The 15,221-nt window shown below is 39.5% G+C and overlaps 1 protein-coding gene across 2 annotated transcripts in view; it reads right to left on the minus strand.

Annotated features, from left to right (window-relative positions):
- The window catches only part of rock1 (Rho-associated, coiled-coil containing protein kinase 1), a 39,480-nt gene that overhangs the window by 10,942 nt on the left and 13,317 nt on the right, over window positions 1-15,221 (minus strand). For both annotated transcript variants that reach the window (XM_059344261.1, XM_059344260.1), the window contains exons 3-18: window positions 13,210-13,310; window positions 12,878-13,015; window positions 12,613-12,788; window positions 10,993-11,077; window positions 10,683-10,827; window positions 9,139-9,277; window positions 7,483-7,574; window positions 5,419-5,578; window positions 4,573-4,648; window positions 4,376-4,464; window positions 3,933-3,981; window positions 3,580-3,715; window positions 2,368-2,459; window positions 2,012-2,258; window positions 1,789-1,895; window positions 1,272-1,422 (exon numbers count right to left, since the gene is read on the minus strand). In XM_059344261.1, the coding sequence (XP_059200244.1) occupies window positions 1,272-1,422; window positions 1,789-1,895; window positions 2,012-2,258; window positions 2,368-2,459; window positions 3,580-3,715; window positions 3,933-3,981; window positions 4,376-4,464; window positions 4,573-4,648; window positions 5,419-5,578; window positions 7,483-7,574; window positions 9,139-9,277; window positions 10,683-10,827; window positions 10,993-11,077; window positions 12,613-12,788; window positions 12,878-13,015; window positions 13,210-13,310 (1,983 nt within the window). The remainder of the gene's footprint in view (window positions 1-1,271; window positions 1,423-1,788; window positions 1,896-2,011; window positions 2,259-2,367; window positions 2,460-3,579; window positions 3,716-3,932; window positions 3,982-4,375; window positions 4,465-4,572; window positions 4,649-5,418; window positions 5,579-7,482; window positions 7,575-9,138; window positions 9,278-10,682; window positions 10,828-10,992; window positions 11,078-12,612; window positions 12,789-12,877; window positions 13,016-13,209; window positions 13,311-15,221) is intronic.

The following is a 15,221-nucleotide window of genomic DNA, read 5'->3' on the forward strand; positions in this document are numbered from 1 at the left end:
CAACATGGTCACCCTGAAATCACCCGAAAGAATCCATCTGTCCAATTAGGGGTGGGCGATATGGCCCTAAAAGAATATCATGATATTTTAGGCTATTTTTGTGATAACGATATTCTAGACGATACTAGGAAATACTTTAAAAGACATAGAAAATATGATTTTTTTTTTTAGTCTGTATAAATAATAAAAAATCTAAAATGTAGTTTGAAGTGCAAATCTCAACAGTTGCCAAATACAAAAAAAATTACTCTTGACTCTTGAGTATGAGCAAATAATAAAAATAACCATTTAGGGGTTCTGGGGGCATATTTTAATGAAATTTTGTAAAGGAGAATAAAGGTTCTTGTATGTTTTATTTAAGGCATCTTATTTTGACAGTCTTCTTGTAAATTCTGTGGTGGAATCTCTTAACACACTGTGCTCTTATTTTGAAAGCTGCATGCGTTTAGTGACTTTAGGGAGTAAGTAGCTTTTTATGATTAAAACAACTTTAACCACTACATCAAGAAGTAAGAACGTTGCCAATATCATGATATGCATTTTTTTTAACCAAAAAAAAATATACCGATATTATTGTGAACGATACGATATGGCACACCCCTATGTCCAATACCTTTCTTTTTATATTCTAGAACTAAATGAACGAATGGAGAAACAGCAAGAACGCTAAGTGTTTCTATTACAAAGGGAATATTCTGAGGCATATTTGGTTTGGTTTTTTTTTGTAACTACAATGCACTGAAAACACAACAAGGTGTTAATGTATACTGAAAATCCAGATGAAAAAATGTCTAAACCTTTTGATAAAAATCAGGACATTTCTGATTAAGCCAGTAACTTTGACAATCATGAGCCTGAATAATTATGAAGGTACCTATCATGGAAGAAATTAAGCCTTTTCCAGCATGTACAAGGAGAAAGACTCCCAGATAGATTATCATTCTGTTGCAAAAAAAAAATTGCTTCAGAGTCCTGCTGCTTTAATATGCAATGAGGCACTGCCCTGACATGCCGACCGGCTCACACTCCCTGAATTCCTCCCACCCAAACATCCCCTGCAGGTGAGTCTGTTCAGATTGTAGACAAGAAGGATGAAACAGGAAGAGGGAGATGAGGTCAGAAAGGAGTTAACTGAAATATAGGAAGAGAGGCAATAGAAATGAAGAGACAGAGAAGTTTAAGTGGGAATTGAGAAAAAGAAGGGAACTAAATGGAAAAAGCAGAGGAAAAAAAAGTGGAGCGGGGCATGCTCCGACACAGGACTGGCATACCATTCATGGCAGCTGATTTGGCTTCTTCGATAGACTCGTATTTGTCAGTGAGCTGTGCCCGCGTCACCCTGTGCTCCGTCTGCTCCTGCTCCAGACGCTGCTGCAAGGTCTTCAGTTTGTAGTTCAGGTCAATCTCCAGGTTGTTCTTTTCCTGTGAGGAGGGATTATGATAAAGCAAACATAAAGGCAAGCTGAACACACAACTCTACCATTATCTAAATCAAATCAAACTTTATTTATATAGCGCTTTTCATACATAAAAATGCAACACAAAGTGCTTTACAAAAAAGAAAAAAAAGAATAAAAACAAACAATAAAAATTACAAAACCCACCCCTCCCTCCCCCACATACACATCTGTAAGTATACATACACAAACATTCACACATGCATTTAGTCATGCACGCACACAAACACACAGACTCACACACAGCACATTGATTGACATCTAGTTGGAAGCATGGAAAAATGTCATACGTGTTTGCACAAATAATGCTACTGGTACTTCTTGTGTATACCTTTTCAAGGTTATTGCTCCTCTCCTGGGCCTGTTTGCGTTCTGTCTCCACTTTGGAGAGGCTGTGCTTCAAGTTTTTATTGTCCTCTTGCAGGCCTGCCATCCTCGCTAAGAACGAGAAAAACAAACTGTCACTTTATAATCTCTACACCTCTGTCTTTGTCTTTAAAGTGATATTTACACTCTGGATTGTTTTCGTCATCGTTTGTGTGTCAGTGGGTCACCTTGCAGCTCCCTGATCTCCTCGGAGCCCAGGCTGTAGTTCCTCCTCTCCGACTCCAGGGTGCTCTGAAGCAGCAGGAGCTCCTTCTCCAGCTGGGCCTTCTCCCCATCCGCTGCACGGCTCCTCTCCTGCAGCTCGCGATTTAAGCTCTCCAACTGGCTCATTGACTTGGCCATCTCCGTGTGGCTCTTCCTCAGTCTCGCTGCCGTGTCCGACTCTGCGCGCAGGAGATCGTTGGCCTCTTCCATCTGTCGAGCGCAACACAGAGGAGTAGTAAATTAAGTTTCATCAATTCTCGTCCACCAGTCCAGACTGTGTGTGTGTATGAGTGAATGCATGTATGCGTCTACTGTATACCTGATTCTGCAGCTGGACCATCTTTTCATTTGACGCCTGAGAGTTCTGGCTGATCTTTCGCATATCTTCAAGCTGCTCCTTTAAAGTTGATACTAGAAAAAGAAAACAGATGGAAATGAATTAAGACATGGCTTCATTTAAAGGTCACTAATATTAAAAAGTGAGATTTTTTATGCCTTTTTTATTATAAAGACGGTCTAGGTCAGGGGTGGGCAATTAATTTTCCCAAGGGGCCACATGACCAATACCACTAAGGTTACGGGGGCCAGACCAAAACTCTGAACTAAATTCTGCTCAGTATTAATTTAACCGCTTTATGAAATACAGTAAATTATATGGTTTTGAGCTGCTATTGATAACAATACATGTTATGATAAGACTGTTAATGTGGAGTAAATCAAATAAATATATAAATAAATGAGAACACACACACACACACACACACACACACACACACACTTTCTAGGCGTTTTACAATGTTGTGATGCTTTTATTTTGAAAAGGTGCTGTCTAGTGTGAAACGGGTGCTTTAATTTTGAAAGGTAGGTAGTGACAGGTGTTTTTGACAAGGTACCTCGGTAACTCGGGTAACTGATACGTAAATGGCCTTCAAAATAAAAGCACTACGGTTGTATTGATTTCTAATTTCTGGGTAACCTCATGCGTGCCGGACAAGGACAGCCAACGGGCCAGATGTGGCCCGCGGGCCGCCCAATGCCCAGGTCTGGTCTAGGTGCTATGTAAATACAAAAAAAGTATCAAAAGCTCAAACCACAGAGAAATGCACAAGGCCTGATTTCTAGTAAAAACCCAAAATATAAGTATTAACCTGAAAATGAGCATAATAGCCTCTTATTTTAATCCTTAAGCAATATCTCATCCCTTATTTCACAAGGACAGCCTATCAAGTCTTTGACACTAACAGTTTGTCAATCCACTTAGTGCTGTCTTCTGCTGCAAATCAATGGGTCAGACAAACATGCGCATGTTTTAACAGTTAACTGGATCTGTAGTCAGCAGGTCACACCAGGATTCCAGGTAATCCATTTGGGGGCATATGCCGTGACCAGATCAAGTGATAGTGAGAGGATAGGGCATTAACATGCAACAAAGCTATGTTCAAATAGTGGCTGCTTCCGCGCTTTACTCTGCAATTATACTTTAATTGCACAGTGTCTGAATGGTACGTCAGCAGCAGCTCATTATCTTTACCCTCGTTCTCCAAGTTGCGTCTCTTCTCTGCCTCCTGGTCAGCTTTTCTTTGGTACTCTGTGAATCTGTGCTGCAGCATGATCTTGTCCTTCTCCAGCAGAGACATGCTGGCCTCTGCGCTCTTCCTCAGGTTTGCCTGTGGCAAAGAACAACAGAGCAGCTGTGATGTGGCAAGAAGAAACCGGTGCTTAATCTAGCCCCTGAACAGCAAACCAACTTCGTTTGATTCTATTAACACACTTTTTAGATGTGATCCAAAAATAAAAGTTTTCATGAATACGACTGCTGTTAAAACATTAAACATCAAATTTATAATTTGTTCTTTAGAGAAATGTTTAGAGAAAACCTCCTACCTCTTCATCCAGTTCTTTTATGATCTTGTCGATCTTGGTGTTTGATGTCCTAGGGGGAGAACAGAATTTGAGAAAATCACTTAACTGCAACAAATGTCTTGTATGAATATCTCGTGTACATTTGTGTACAAAAAGTATAGTTTATTCCTTATAAACAATAAAGAATACACATGCAACCACGTGGGCAAAGAACACATTGGCTCCATGTTATAAAAGCATACCTATGGCCCTGTTTTGCATTTACAAATATCACAATGTAACTAGGAAGAATAAAAATATTTCATTGGAAGTAAATACGTATGTCTTCTTACTAAACCTCCCATTGTAACGCTGTTGTCTGTTTGCAACCGTTTTGTCTATGAGACCAAATAATTTGCATATTGTCTGCTTTGACTATGTAAGCTGCTAACTTTTTGTGTATGAATGAAAGTCCTGTTTCGTACCTGCATTTCTGTTCCAACTCGTCCTTAAGCTGCATCTCACTATGGAGCTGCTCCTCCAGCTGATAGATCCTCTTCTGCAGGTTTTCCAGCTGAAACACACAATAAACCATCTTAGATACAGACAGATATTGTTAATACCCACATTAAGGAAAATTAATATATATTCTACATCTCGAAAAATGTAGTTTTCTACTAACATGACTCTTGTCTTCCTTTGTGGTGCTGCCACGTTTGTCACTGGTCTTTGTGGCAGCGGCAGAGCCACGCAATAGGCTGGAAACAAAACAGGTTTTATTACTGAAACATAATCGCAACGGTTTTATTAAAACATTTTCTCAAAGTGAAAGAAAAACAACTTTACAGACGAGATAAATGTACAAAACAGTGTTGTAAATGACAGGAGCGTTTACCGAAAAAAACCGAAGAGTTAATAGATCAGTGATTTGTTCCTAAATGAGGTATTCAAACAATGTCTACTGGGACAAATTGATTCCTACCATGAAAAAAGTGAACACTACAGATTGCTGCTGAAGTCACAAGTCCTTTTAAGACTACTAGAGGTAAATAAAAAAAGGTAAGGTTAACCAAAACTGAAAAATAATGTACATTTCAGAATTATACAAGAAGGCCTTTTTCAGGGAACAAGAAATGGGTTAACAACTTAACTCTATGGAGTCTTGGGCTATTTTGTCCATTTTTGAATTCTTTTCATGTCTTTGTAAGTCATTTTGTGTCTTTTTGTGTCTTTTTTGGTCATTTTGTGTCTTTTTTAAGTAATTTTGTGTCTTTTGGTGTCTTTTTTTTTTCATTTTCTGTCTTTTTTTAGTCCTTTAGTCCAACATAAAATGTGATTTTGAATCTTTTTTTTACTTTCAAAATACTATCATGCTCAATAAAGAATTTTAAATGTTGCAAATGTGCATTAATTTCAGAGTACACTGAGACATTAAACTGCATCATTTTCAATTACATTCTGGAAAAGCTGGTGTGTTCTAAAACTTTTGACCAGTAGTGTAGATTATCAACATGTCCGGCAGACTTACTGCTGACTGCTGTAGTAAGTGAAGCCTACGAAGGGGAGCTGGTTGCCCACAAAGGCCTTTGGTATGGGGAAGGTCTCCTCCTCTCCCCGGTCCTCCTCGATGTCATCAAAGTTACTGGTGTCAACGTCACTGCTCAGTTCAGGCACTACTGGGGCAGCCGCTACACGGGACCACAAGGAAAGAGATTCATGGTGAGACAGGACAAACAGGGCCACCACTGATCATTACATATAGAGTAATAAGTCACTGTGTGTTAAAGGCGCAGTCGAGGATCCAATCAAAATGTAAAGTACAGGTTTCAGAAGACACTCCCAAAATGATTGGAAGTCTTTAAATAAAGGGACATACAGTACAGGCCAAAAGTTTGGACACACCTTCTCATTCAATGCGTTTTTCTTTATTTTATTTACATTGTAGATTCTCACTGAAGGCATCAAAACTATGAATGAACACATGTGGAATTATGTACTGAACAAAAAAGTGTGAAATAACTGAAAACATGTCTTGTATTTTAGATTCCTCAAAGTAACCACCCTTTGCTTACTAGAATATAAGACATGTTTTCAGTTATTTCACACTTTTTTTGTTAAGTACATAATTCCACATGTGTTCATTAATATTTTTGATGAATTTACAATGTCAATAGTCATGAAAATAAAGGAAACGCATTGAATGAGAAGGTGTGTCCAAACTTTTGGCCTGTACTGTACATGAGAGAAACATCAATCGAAGTTCATAATGGTCTCTGATACAGTTTTGCTTACATCAGCAGTAAAATAATCAGAGAATTTTAATTAAGAACTGCTAACAACTAAAATGCTTATTCTTCATTAATATATGCAAAGAGATGGTACAATATAATATTATATTTTTTGTACATCCGAGCATTCATACCGAGATGTGTATGGTCAGTTCACCCTCTGAACCACACAACCTGCCAGCTGGTTTAAAATGCATGTTTGTTTTGTTGTTTTCTTAATAAATTGCATGACATAATGACACCATTTATCAGCCATTTGGCAAAAACTGTAAAAAACAAAAATTATCTTTAGATTTTTTGAATTTCTGACAATCCACTAACAAATGTGAAGTATGAAGAACGTTTAAAACTGTATTATGAAAAAACACATTTACTCTGCATTGTTACTACAATGATTCTACATTCATCATTGAACATTTTTGACAAAAACAAGCAATTTACACTGAACAGATCCTTTCAATTTATTCTTCTTTACTTCTGCTAGTTATAAATGACTCTTTCGAGACAACAGTCTTGTGACAAAAATTAGGCAAAATTTGAACTGCAGGCTGTTTGCACATTTTGCTCAAACAGAACAGTGAGCAAAATGTGACATGAGCAAAACATGCCCTGAAACTGCTTAGGATTAAAAATGAACCCAAATCCTGTTAAAACATTTTATTTTTACTTGGACTTATTTTTCTATTGTTCCCCTAATATTTCCAATTAATACTTTCTTTCTTTTTTTAAATGTATCATAGCTGTATTTTAAAGCAGATTACCTTCCAGATAGATAAGAGACACATCAACAAGGGTTTCACTTTTCTCTGCAGAGCTTTTCTGGATCACAGATCTCTTTTGAAACCCTCTTTAAAACAAGGGAAAGCAGCCAGCGAGCAGAGCTGGTCAGCCAGTGGAACGACAAGGGTGGCCAACACCAAAGTGCTGACTTCAGCCTAGTAAAGTATTAAATAGAAAGCCACTAAAGAACTGACTATAGCTCCTGGATTTAGCCCTACATTTCTAATCTCTCTCTGCTCCACTGTCAATCCCAGTGCATTAACATTTGCAATGGACTGCTTCCCTGTTGTTGGCCTCAAAAAGCGCTGCGCTGCCAATTATTCCTCTGAGCAGGAATCACGTTTGGTCTTGGAAAGGATACTGAATGAATGGCTCGTCTACAAGAATTTCCTGCAACTGTCTGTAGTAGGTCAAATGGAAAACATGATTGCTGGCTACATGATTGCAGTAACAGTGAGCAGACTGCCAAATGAAAAGGGAGGTGTGATAGTAATCCGTAATCTTAACAGTGAAAAAGCCCTTACTCTCTCTGATGTTCTCCCATGTCCACTGGTCATTCTTGAAGAAGGGGTGCCTCTTGATCTCATCCACACCATTACGGCCAAGTCGAACTTCCCTGTGGAGGTCAAGGAGAACATGCTTGGTTTGATTCTTGATTATTTCAACAGTTATGCACATGATTTTCATTACACCTAGTGGTCGACCGATACAGGTTTTTTAAGGCCGATGCCGATACCGATTATTTTGACATCAGTCTTAACCGATCCCCGATATGTGCTGCCGATTTTTTTGGACCGATTCTTGAAGCCGATATTGCCTTTTCTCCCTCCGTTTACATGATAAAAATGACACAATGATAACAAATGTTACACAAGTCTCAATTTAAACAAAAAAAGAAACATGTATTAACAAAACAAACAAAACATATTAACAGTTGGATCGCAAACGTGTATGTTGTTATAGGCCTGGAGGTGGTGGCGCCTCAGATGATCCACATATTTGATGTGTTTTTCTTTTTTCTGGTATCAGCAGCCAGCTCACCAGAGAATGGCAGATGTTGGCTCAGTGAAATGGGCTAACTGATCGGCGAACGCACGCACGTATCGGCCGATATATCAGTCGACCTCTAATTACACCAGCTGCAGCAGTTCTTCAATATCTCACATCTTTCATGCTACTATAAGGGTGTTTCCACTACAGCCCAATACCCGGAATGAGGCGGGTCTCACTCGCCGAAGCACCCCTAATTTGAATATGAGCCTTCCTGAGCGGTCTTTTGACAGGACTTATTTTATCCCTGTTGAAGGGCAGGGCCGTTTTCTCCCCTGAAAAAAAGCCTTGTTGCTGATTGGATAGAACACTAAACAGGATGTGAAATAGTACACATTTAGCGACTTTTCAGACCCCTTAGCGACTATTTTTCAAAAGCGTCTGGTGACAAATTCAGCGACTTTTTCTGGTGTTATTGGAGACTTTTGGAGACTCGCTGTTAGTTACTCTTCTTAAAGAGCCGTGGGGGCGGCGAGAGTAAGAACGAGTCGAAGCGGCACAGTCCTCCTGCAGCAGTCTCTCCCAGCTGCAGCTGGAGCCAGAGGGGATGTTAACCCTAAGCGTCCAGTCTCCAAATTGCTAACAGGCTAACAGTTAGCTCTGTAGCAGTACAGTGTGTTTGTGCTGCTGCTGCAGGAGGTGTTCACTTAGCGACCTCTGTTTGTTTACAACAAGAACCGGACACTCAGTGATCGTGAATTAACCGGCATCGCTAACTGTGCACAATGTTTATTATCAGCGGAGACGATGTGCATAATTAGCCATGCTGCTTCCTTTATGATCAGCTGCTGACGTGCACAGTTAGCGACGGCGGCCACAGTTGCGTTTCCAGTGTTTAATCCGTCGCGACGATCGAAAACCATACGTCACCTCCGGAGTGTCGTAAACCCCCCTGGGGCCATTTTGTAATGGAGACAAGCAGAGTGAGCGGACATTTGAGAGGGTGTGGCCTGAAACTTTGCCGGTGGCCACTCTTCCCCCTAAAGGAAACGCGGCTTATGTGTATGCAAATCAAGATTCTTTCCACTGAGGGCCCCCTCAGCCGGGAAACAATCAAAGCCTAAACAGGGAAAGGGTCTCATGATAAGAACCCACTTCAGAATCCCACGCCCGGTATGCCACTATCTAACCTGTCAGTCAGAAAAGCGCAGATGAGATTCTTGGCATCATTGGAGATGTCGCTGTCGTCGGGGAAGGTCAGGGCATTCTTGTGGTTCATAATTTTGCTATAGGTCCCCACCAGGGAGTCTGCATAGAAAGGAGTGTCACCTGTGCACGACACAAGACAAACAAGAGCAATGGGTTACTGATGTGTCCACAGAACGGACAAACATACATACTGAACATCTGAACATAGACCTGTCATGATAATTACTATATCGACTATCGAACAGGATAGTTGTTTTCTGAAAAAAAAAAAAAAAAACTTACATCTCCAAAACAGCCATTCCAGCTGTTTATATATTATTTATACAATATATATTGTGAAATTATCTTAGTGCAATTTTTGTTAAAATAGCCTGAGAGTCTATTTTATTTATTGTTTGGATTGTGATTTATACATTTATGTTTTATTTATCTAGGTAATTTTAATATTATTTTTCCACATTTCAATTCCAATGTTTAATGTTCTCGAGTTTGTTGCTTTCGAAAAGGATATACTTGGATTACTATGCTCTACTATTATTATTTCAGCGGCATAAAATGGTCTCAAAACAACAATAATAATATTGTTAATCGTGATATTTTCTGTGACAATATATCGTCCTAAAAAATGTGTTACTGTGACCGGCCTAACTGAACTTGGAAAAAAAAAAAAAAACAGGAAATAGTGTTTTTTTTATGGAAAGAAAGTAGAAATGATCAGGGGTTTTTTCTTGTTTGATAAAAAAATTACAATAGGGGTGCCACTGTGAGGAAATTATCCCACCAGTTACTAAACTGTGTTATATCAGACATTTTTACAAGAAAATATATTTGTCGACTGGGTTTAAAATCGGCTGCACTGGCAAATAAGCGATTTAGCTTTTCGCTTTGGCACCAGTTCTTCCTCCGTCGTCTTGTCGGTCAACGCTCTGTCTAAGCCCTGCACGTGATAAGTGACATCTGAATCCTGCTACTCCATGCTGCCACTCTACACTTTCAGTTTATAATTGACTTAATCAGCTACAGCTGCCCAGCACTACGACTGTCACACAGCTGCTGGAGCTGACAGGCAAAACACTCCTGAAACGCTCCGGCAGGTTGTTAAGCCTTGAGGACAGAAAAAACCCAGAGCATCCCTGCCCGGTGTTGAGAACACAAATTCATTTTACACATTGTTTGTAATGCTGTAATGTAGTTTTTCTATTCTTCAATATTATACAATTATGCTGCTGTTTTATTATCCAAAGTACTCGTTTCCCTAATATGTATCTATATATAGCACATTGTTCTTTTGGCTCAAAACACAGCAAATTCCTTCTATATGAAAATTGCCGGCAATGAAAATGATTCAGAATTTGACATTTCTTTCCTATTGAAACAAACAAAAAAAGGTGCAAAACAAAGGTGTTTGACTGAACACCCTATAACACCAGTAACACTGACTACTGTGGCAAGCCAGACATCCTACTATTAATAATAATGACAGGTATAATAACATTAACATTGAGCTTTACAGGAAATAACTCACCAACTAGCATTTCGTACAGGAACACTCCCACTGACCACCAGTCACACTCTCTGCCATAATAGCCATCTCCTCCTTGGGATTTCAGTACCTCGGGCGAAATGTAGTCTGGAGTTCCCACTGCTGTGTCACATCGTACCATACCATCCTGCAGAGGAACAACATTTGAAAAATCATCACAATGTCAACTTTTTTTTTTTTGTAGTAAGAATACTTTATTCATTAACCTAAATAATCAGCAAAACCACTTAAAACATCATACTTAAAATATATATAATGTATGTGGTGTAATAACATTCATCTCATGTGATACCTTATTCATTTTCATGCAGGTCCCAAAGTCTGCCAGTTTTAAGTGGCCTGCTTTGTCTAGCAACATGTTATCAGGCTTCACGTCCCTGAGAAGGAAAAACACACTTATATCAAACACAAATTCAACACCCAAACAATGCATCAAAATCAAGCACATAACAAGAAAACTAAAGCACTTTGTGCTGTGTTTGTGTGTAAAGTGAAGGTTAAAGCTGTTTGAGCGTGCCACTTGGAAAAATAGCTCTCCTAATCAACAGTGTCTGAAGGTGCTGCAGCTGTGGGTCAGATGTAATGAGCTATGAAGGAGGCTGGAAACTAAGAGAGCAGAATTTATGTTTCTTTGCAAATTTCCTTTTGCTACAACTTCCAGCAAGCTAATGGGAAAATAGCAAAGAGCTATTTGATACAACAGTCGTGAATTTTCCACCACTGCAGCAGTGCACAGAATAACAGCAGTAAGCATTATACAAAAAGGAAAAACATATTTCAGGGCTGTAGTGTATAGAAATTTTTATCATTAAAATGTGCCCAGCATAGAAAGATGGATTACCCACTACTACAAGATATATTATAGATCTACAACCAGCATCATGGAACTGAACCAAATAAAAGCAACTGTCTAGGCAGTTTTAATCTCATAAATCACTGCTGAAAGACCAATGAATAAATCACAACAAAACAACTAATAAAAGCTATAACTTGGTTGAGATGCAGGTAGAGGAGCTTGATATAAAAAACACAAATATACCTCATGTATAGAAGTCAATTCCACAAAGTAGTGAAAAATATACCCTTTTTTCCCTTTTAAAATCTCTCCCTTCTCCAACACAGCTGATTCAAATGATCAACTTGTTATCAAGCAGCTCCAGGAGTTCATAAAAGCTCATTCCCTAATCTGAAACATGCAGGTCAGGTGGTGCTCCAGGAGAGGATTGGGAAGCACTGCTGTAAATCATTAAAATGAGAAACTGTCTAGCTCAGTGACATAGTATCTCAAAATAATGATTTAGTATTGCAACATAATAAGAAACTTTCTTAAATAATGACTTTAACCTGAAATTAATGAGTTAGTATCCTTTGACAAGGATACTAATCCAATATTTTCAGAAAACATGTTTTTATTTAGATATCATTATTTGACATAAATAAGTCATTATTTTGATTTTTTTTCTTTCACTGGCAAAACTGGGGCTTTACATATAAGACACTGTAAAATGTTGGGAAGTCATTAGTTTTGAGTCTCAGCAGTAAACAGAGTCAAGCAGTAAAGTAGCGCAAGACCTATAGTTAGAACACTAGCAAGTAACTAGCATTTATGCTAAAAACAGTAACTCTGACGCCGGACTTCCTGCCTATTACAAAGCCCCCTCAGATCACAGGCTGTCACCACACCTTCTAGATCCTGCTGCATATCTCACAGTTGTCAAATACTATAGAAGAGAAATTATTTCATATGTTCACTTTGGAAGAGGTCTCAGAGGCAATGAAGCTCAAAGACGATGTAAGAAATAGCATTTTCCATCAGAAATGAATCGCAGAAATGTGTTTGACTGCAGAAAACCTGAAAACCAAACCAACAAACACAAAAGGGACAGGGAGAAGGGAGATGTGGTGTTTTTACCTGTGAATGAAGCCCATGGAGTGGATTCCGTCCAAAGCCAGCACCACTTCAGCTGTGTAAAAGCGCGCCCACTTCTCTGGGACGTCATAGTTGCTCATCAAGTTAACCAAGTCGCCACCCGGCATGTATTCCATCACCATGTAGAGGTAGCGGTCATCTTGGAATGCAAAAAAGAGCTGTGGGGCAAGAGAAGTTACAGTTAGTAAAAACAACAAATAAAAAAAGAAAATGTGAACAAATCCCTTACTTATTTTCAAAACCATACCTGCACCACCCATGAGCTGTTGGCAAAAGCCATGATATCCCTCTCCTCCCAGAAGAAAGCAGAGTCCGACCTCTTGATCATCTCAAACTTGCTCAGCAGCTTCATGGCGTATACCTTTCCCGTAGCTTTGTGTCTTACCTGGAAAAGAAAAAGCAGTGACAATAAAGTTAGGCGCACTCAAGGAGTTCTCCCAAACAAATGTTGTTTTAGAGCAACACAAAATGCATAATATTTTTGGACTAACAAGATAAAAATACTGGCTATATTAGCTATTCCACTGCAACTTTCTTAAAGGTTCATCCAAAGGGTTATTTAAAAATTTAAATTCTTACCAATTGCACCTCTCCAAATGCTCCCCTCCCAATAACTTTAACCACCTCATAGTCCACTGCTTTCATGCGTAGATCACGGATTTTACTAATGGTATCCTTGTCTGGAAAAAAACAAAACAAGTAAAGACAGATGTTAATAGAAAATAGAAGCTAGAGAAGCTTAAAGGGACAGTTCACGCATACGGAACTCCGCCTTAGATGCTCAAAGCACCACAAATGTATGTTTGAAAAACTCAACAGCAATGTCTCTTTCCAGGAATCATGAGCTGGTTACTAAAGATAATCCACGGACCCTGTGAGCAGAGTCTACTTTGCTAAACCTGGCCATCTATAAACCTCATGCTCAAACTGTGAAACAACCTCTCCCCTAAAGGAAGACATATATTACCTACAACAATACCTCAATGTAACAATAACTGTTCATGTGACCCATGCTGCTCACCCAAAATTAGTGAAGCATCTACTTAATAGTTTACTTCTGATATCCAATCCAGTGATTCTGGCCAAAATCGATACCATACCACCGATACCAATCCCGATATCGGATCGGTGCGTGCCTATTTGGCAGACATCTCTACAGCAGATAAAGTAGAACTCTAGGTAAAAGGAAACATATGCATTATGTTCCTTTAAGTTGTTGCATTGATGTTTATGAGGAGTCTTATCCTTCAAATTCATACAGTATGAGGTGTCTGGTACCCCTTTTTGACCAAGGCAGTTCCAGGGCCAGTTTGGAGCCGACGTCTAATCTGGAACCAGTTCCTCGCTTTTCGACAGCCAATGGACCTGCTCTCGGCCAGGAAAACTGGTTCCAGAGCGGCACCAACTCTTTGCTGGTCTCAAACCATGAACCACTTACGTCAGTGGCTGGGGGTGGGATTATCGACACCAACAAGACCAACTGAAATGTTTATCATTAATTTGATTTGATGTTTTTAACTTCAATGTGATTGATACAGGTTAGCGTTAGCGGGCCACATTAGTAAAGAGATGTTGTAGTCTGCCCTTGTTGGTATTACACTTGCTGAGAGAGCGGAAACGTACACAGACGAACACAGTGGCTCTCTTGTTCTGAGACGGTTTGCAAGTTGAACCAACTACGAACCAGCACCAGCCAAGCTAAAGAACTAGGTTCACGTTTGTCGAAAACAGGTATAAGAATGCTTGCAGAGTATGTTTGTTATTTAAATGCATTTTGCAGCAGTTACATTTTGCATGGGAGATTAGCTACCCTGCTTTTTATTACTGAACATCATTTAGGTGTCACGTAATGTCTACATATAGCAAAGGTTGACTTTCATAGGAATATCAAGCCTGCTGGCAAACAGATCAGAAAAAGCTGCCAGCACGTCTGCACAGCTGAGAGCTGCTTTCAGGGAAAGTTTGTTACTTACTGAGAGTTGGCCTCTCCCTGATGTAACAATGCAAGCTCCCCTAGGGGAGATAGTATTCACTGTTCAGCCAAATTTGGTCCTAGTTGAACTTGGGGGGATAATTTTCAATTCGCAAGGGTCACAACTGGCACTGGAACACATGGAAAAGGGGGATGCTGGGGCACGCAAGTTCAATTGATCTAAAAATAAGAAGCCTGTGTTATTAGAATAAGAACATTTAAGAGTGAGTCATTTCCACTGTGAGCGTAGGTTCCCGGGATCTTGAGAAATCCCGAGAGACCAAAGACATATAAACCATGTTTAGAAATGGTACAAATAGGATTTTATGTTGCCGTTACAGAGATATACTGGGTGTATTTGTATGTGTGTGGAGGCGGAGGAGGATTATTTCCAGTCGGTCCCTGCATGCATTCAGTAGAGCAATCAGCTGATGTGATCGGGGCGCACAGCACAGTGCATGGAGGACAGAATTCAAAGGAAAGAGCCCTTTAGGCAATGCATGCTACTGAGGACCAGTGACTCACAAGACAGCTCGTCCATTAGTCCACGTCCATCAATGCATTTTCAACACTTGGCTGCTACACACAAAAGTACTGTAGCAAGAGTAATTGAGGAGAT

This window comes from Centropristis striata, chromosome 11, assembly GCF_030273125.1.
Source record: "Centropristis striata isolate RG_2023a ecotype Rhode Island chromosome 11, C.striata_1.0, whole genome shotgun sequence".
Lineage (NCBI taxonomy): Eukaryota > Metazoa > Chordata > Actinopteri > Perciformes > Serranidae > Centropristis > Centropristis striata.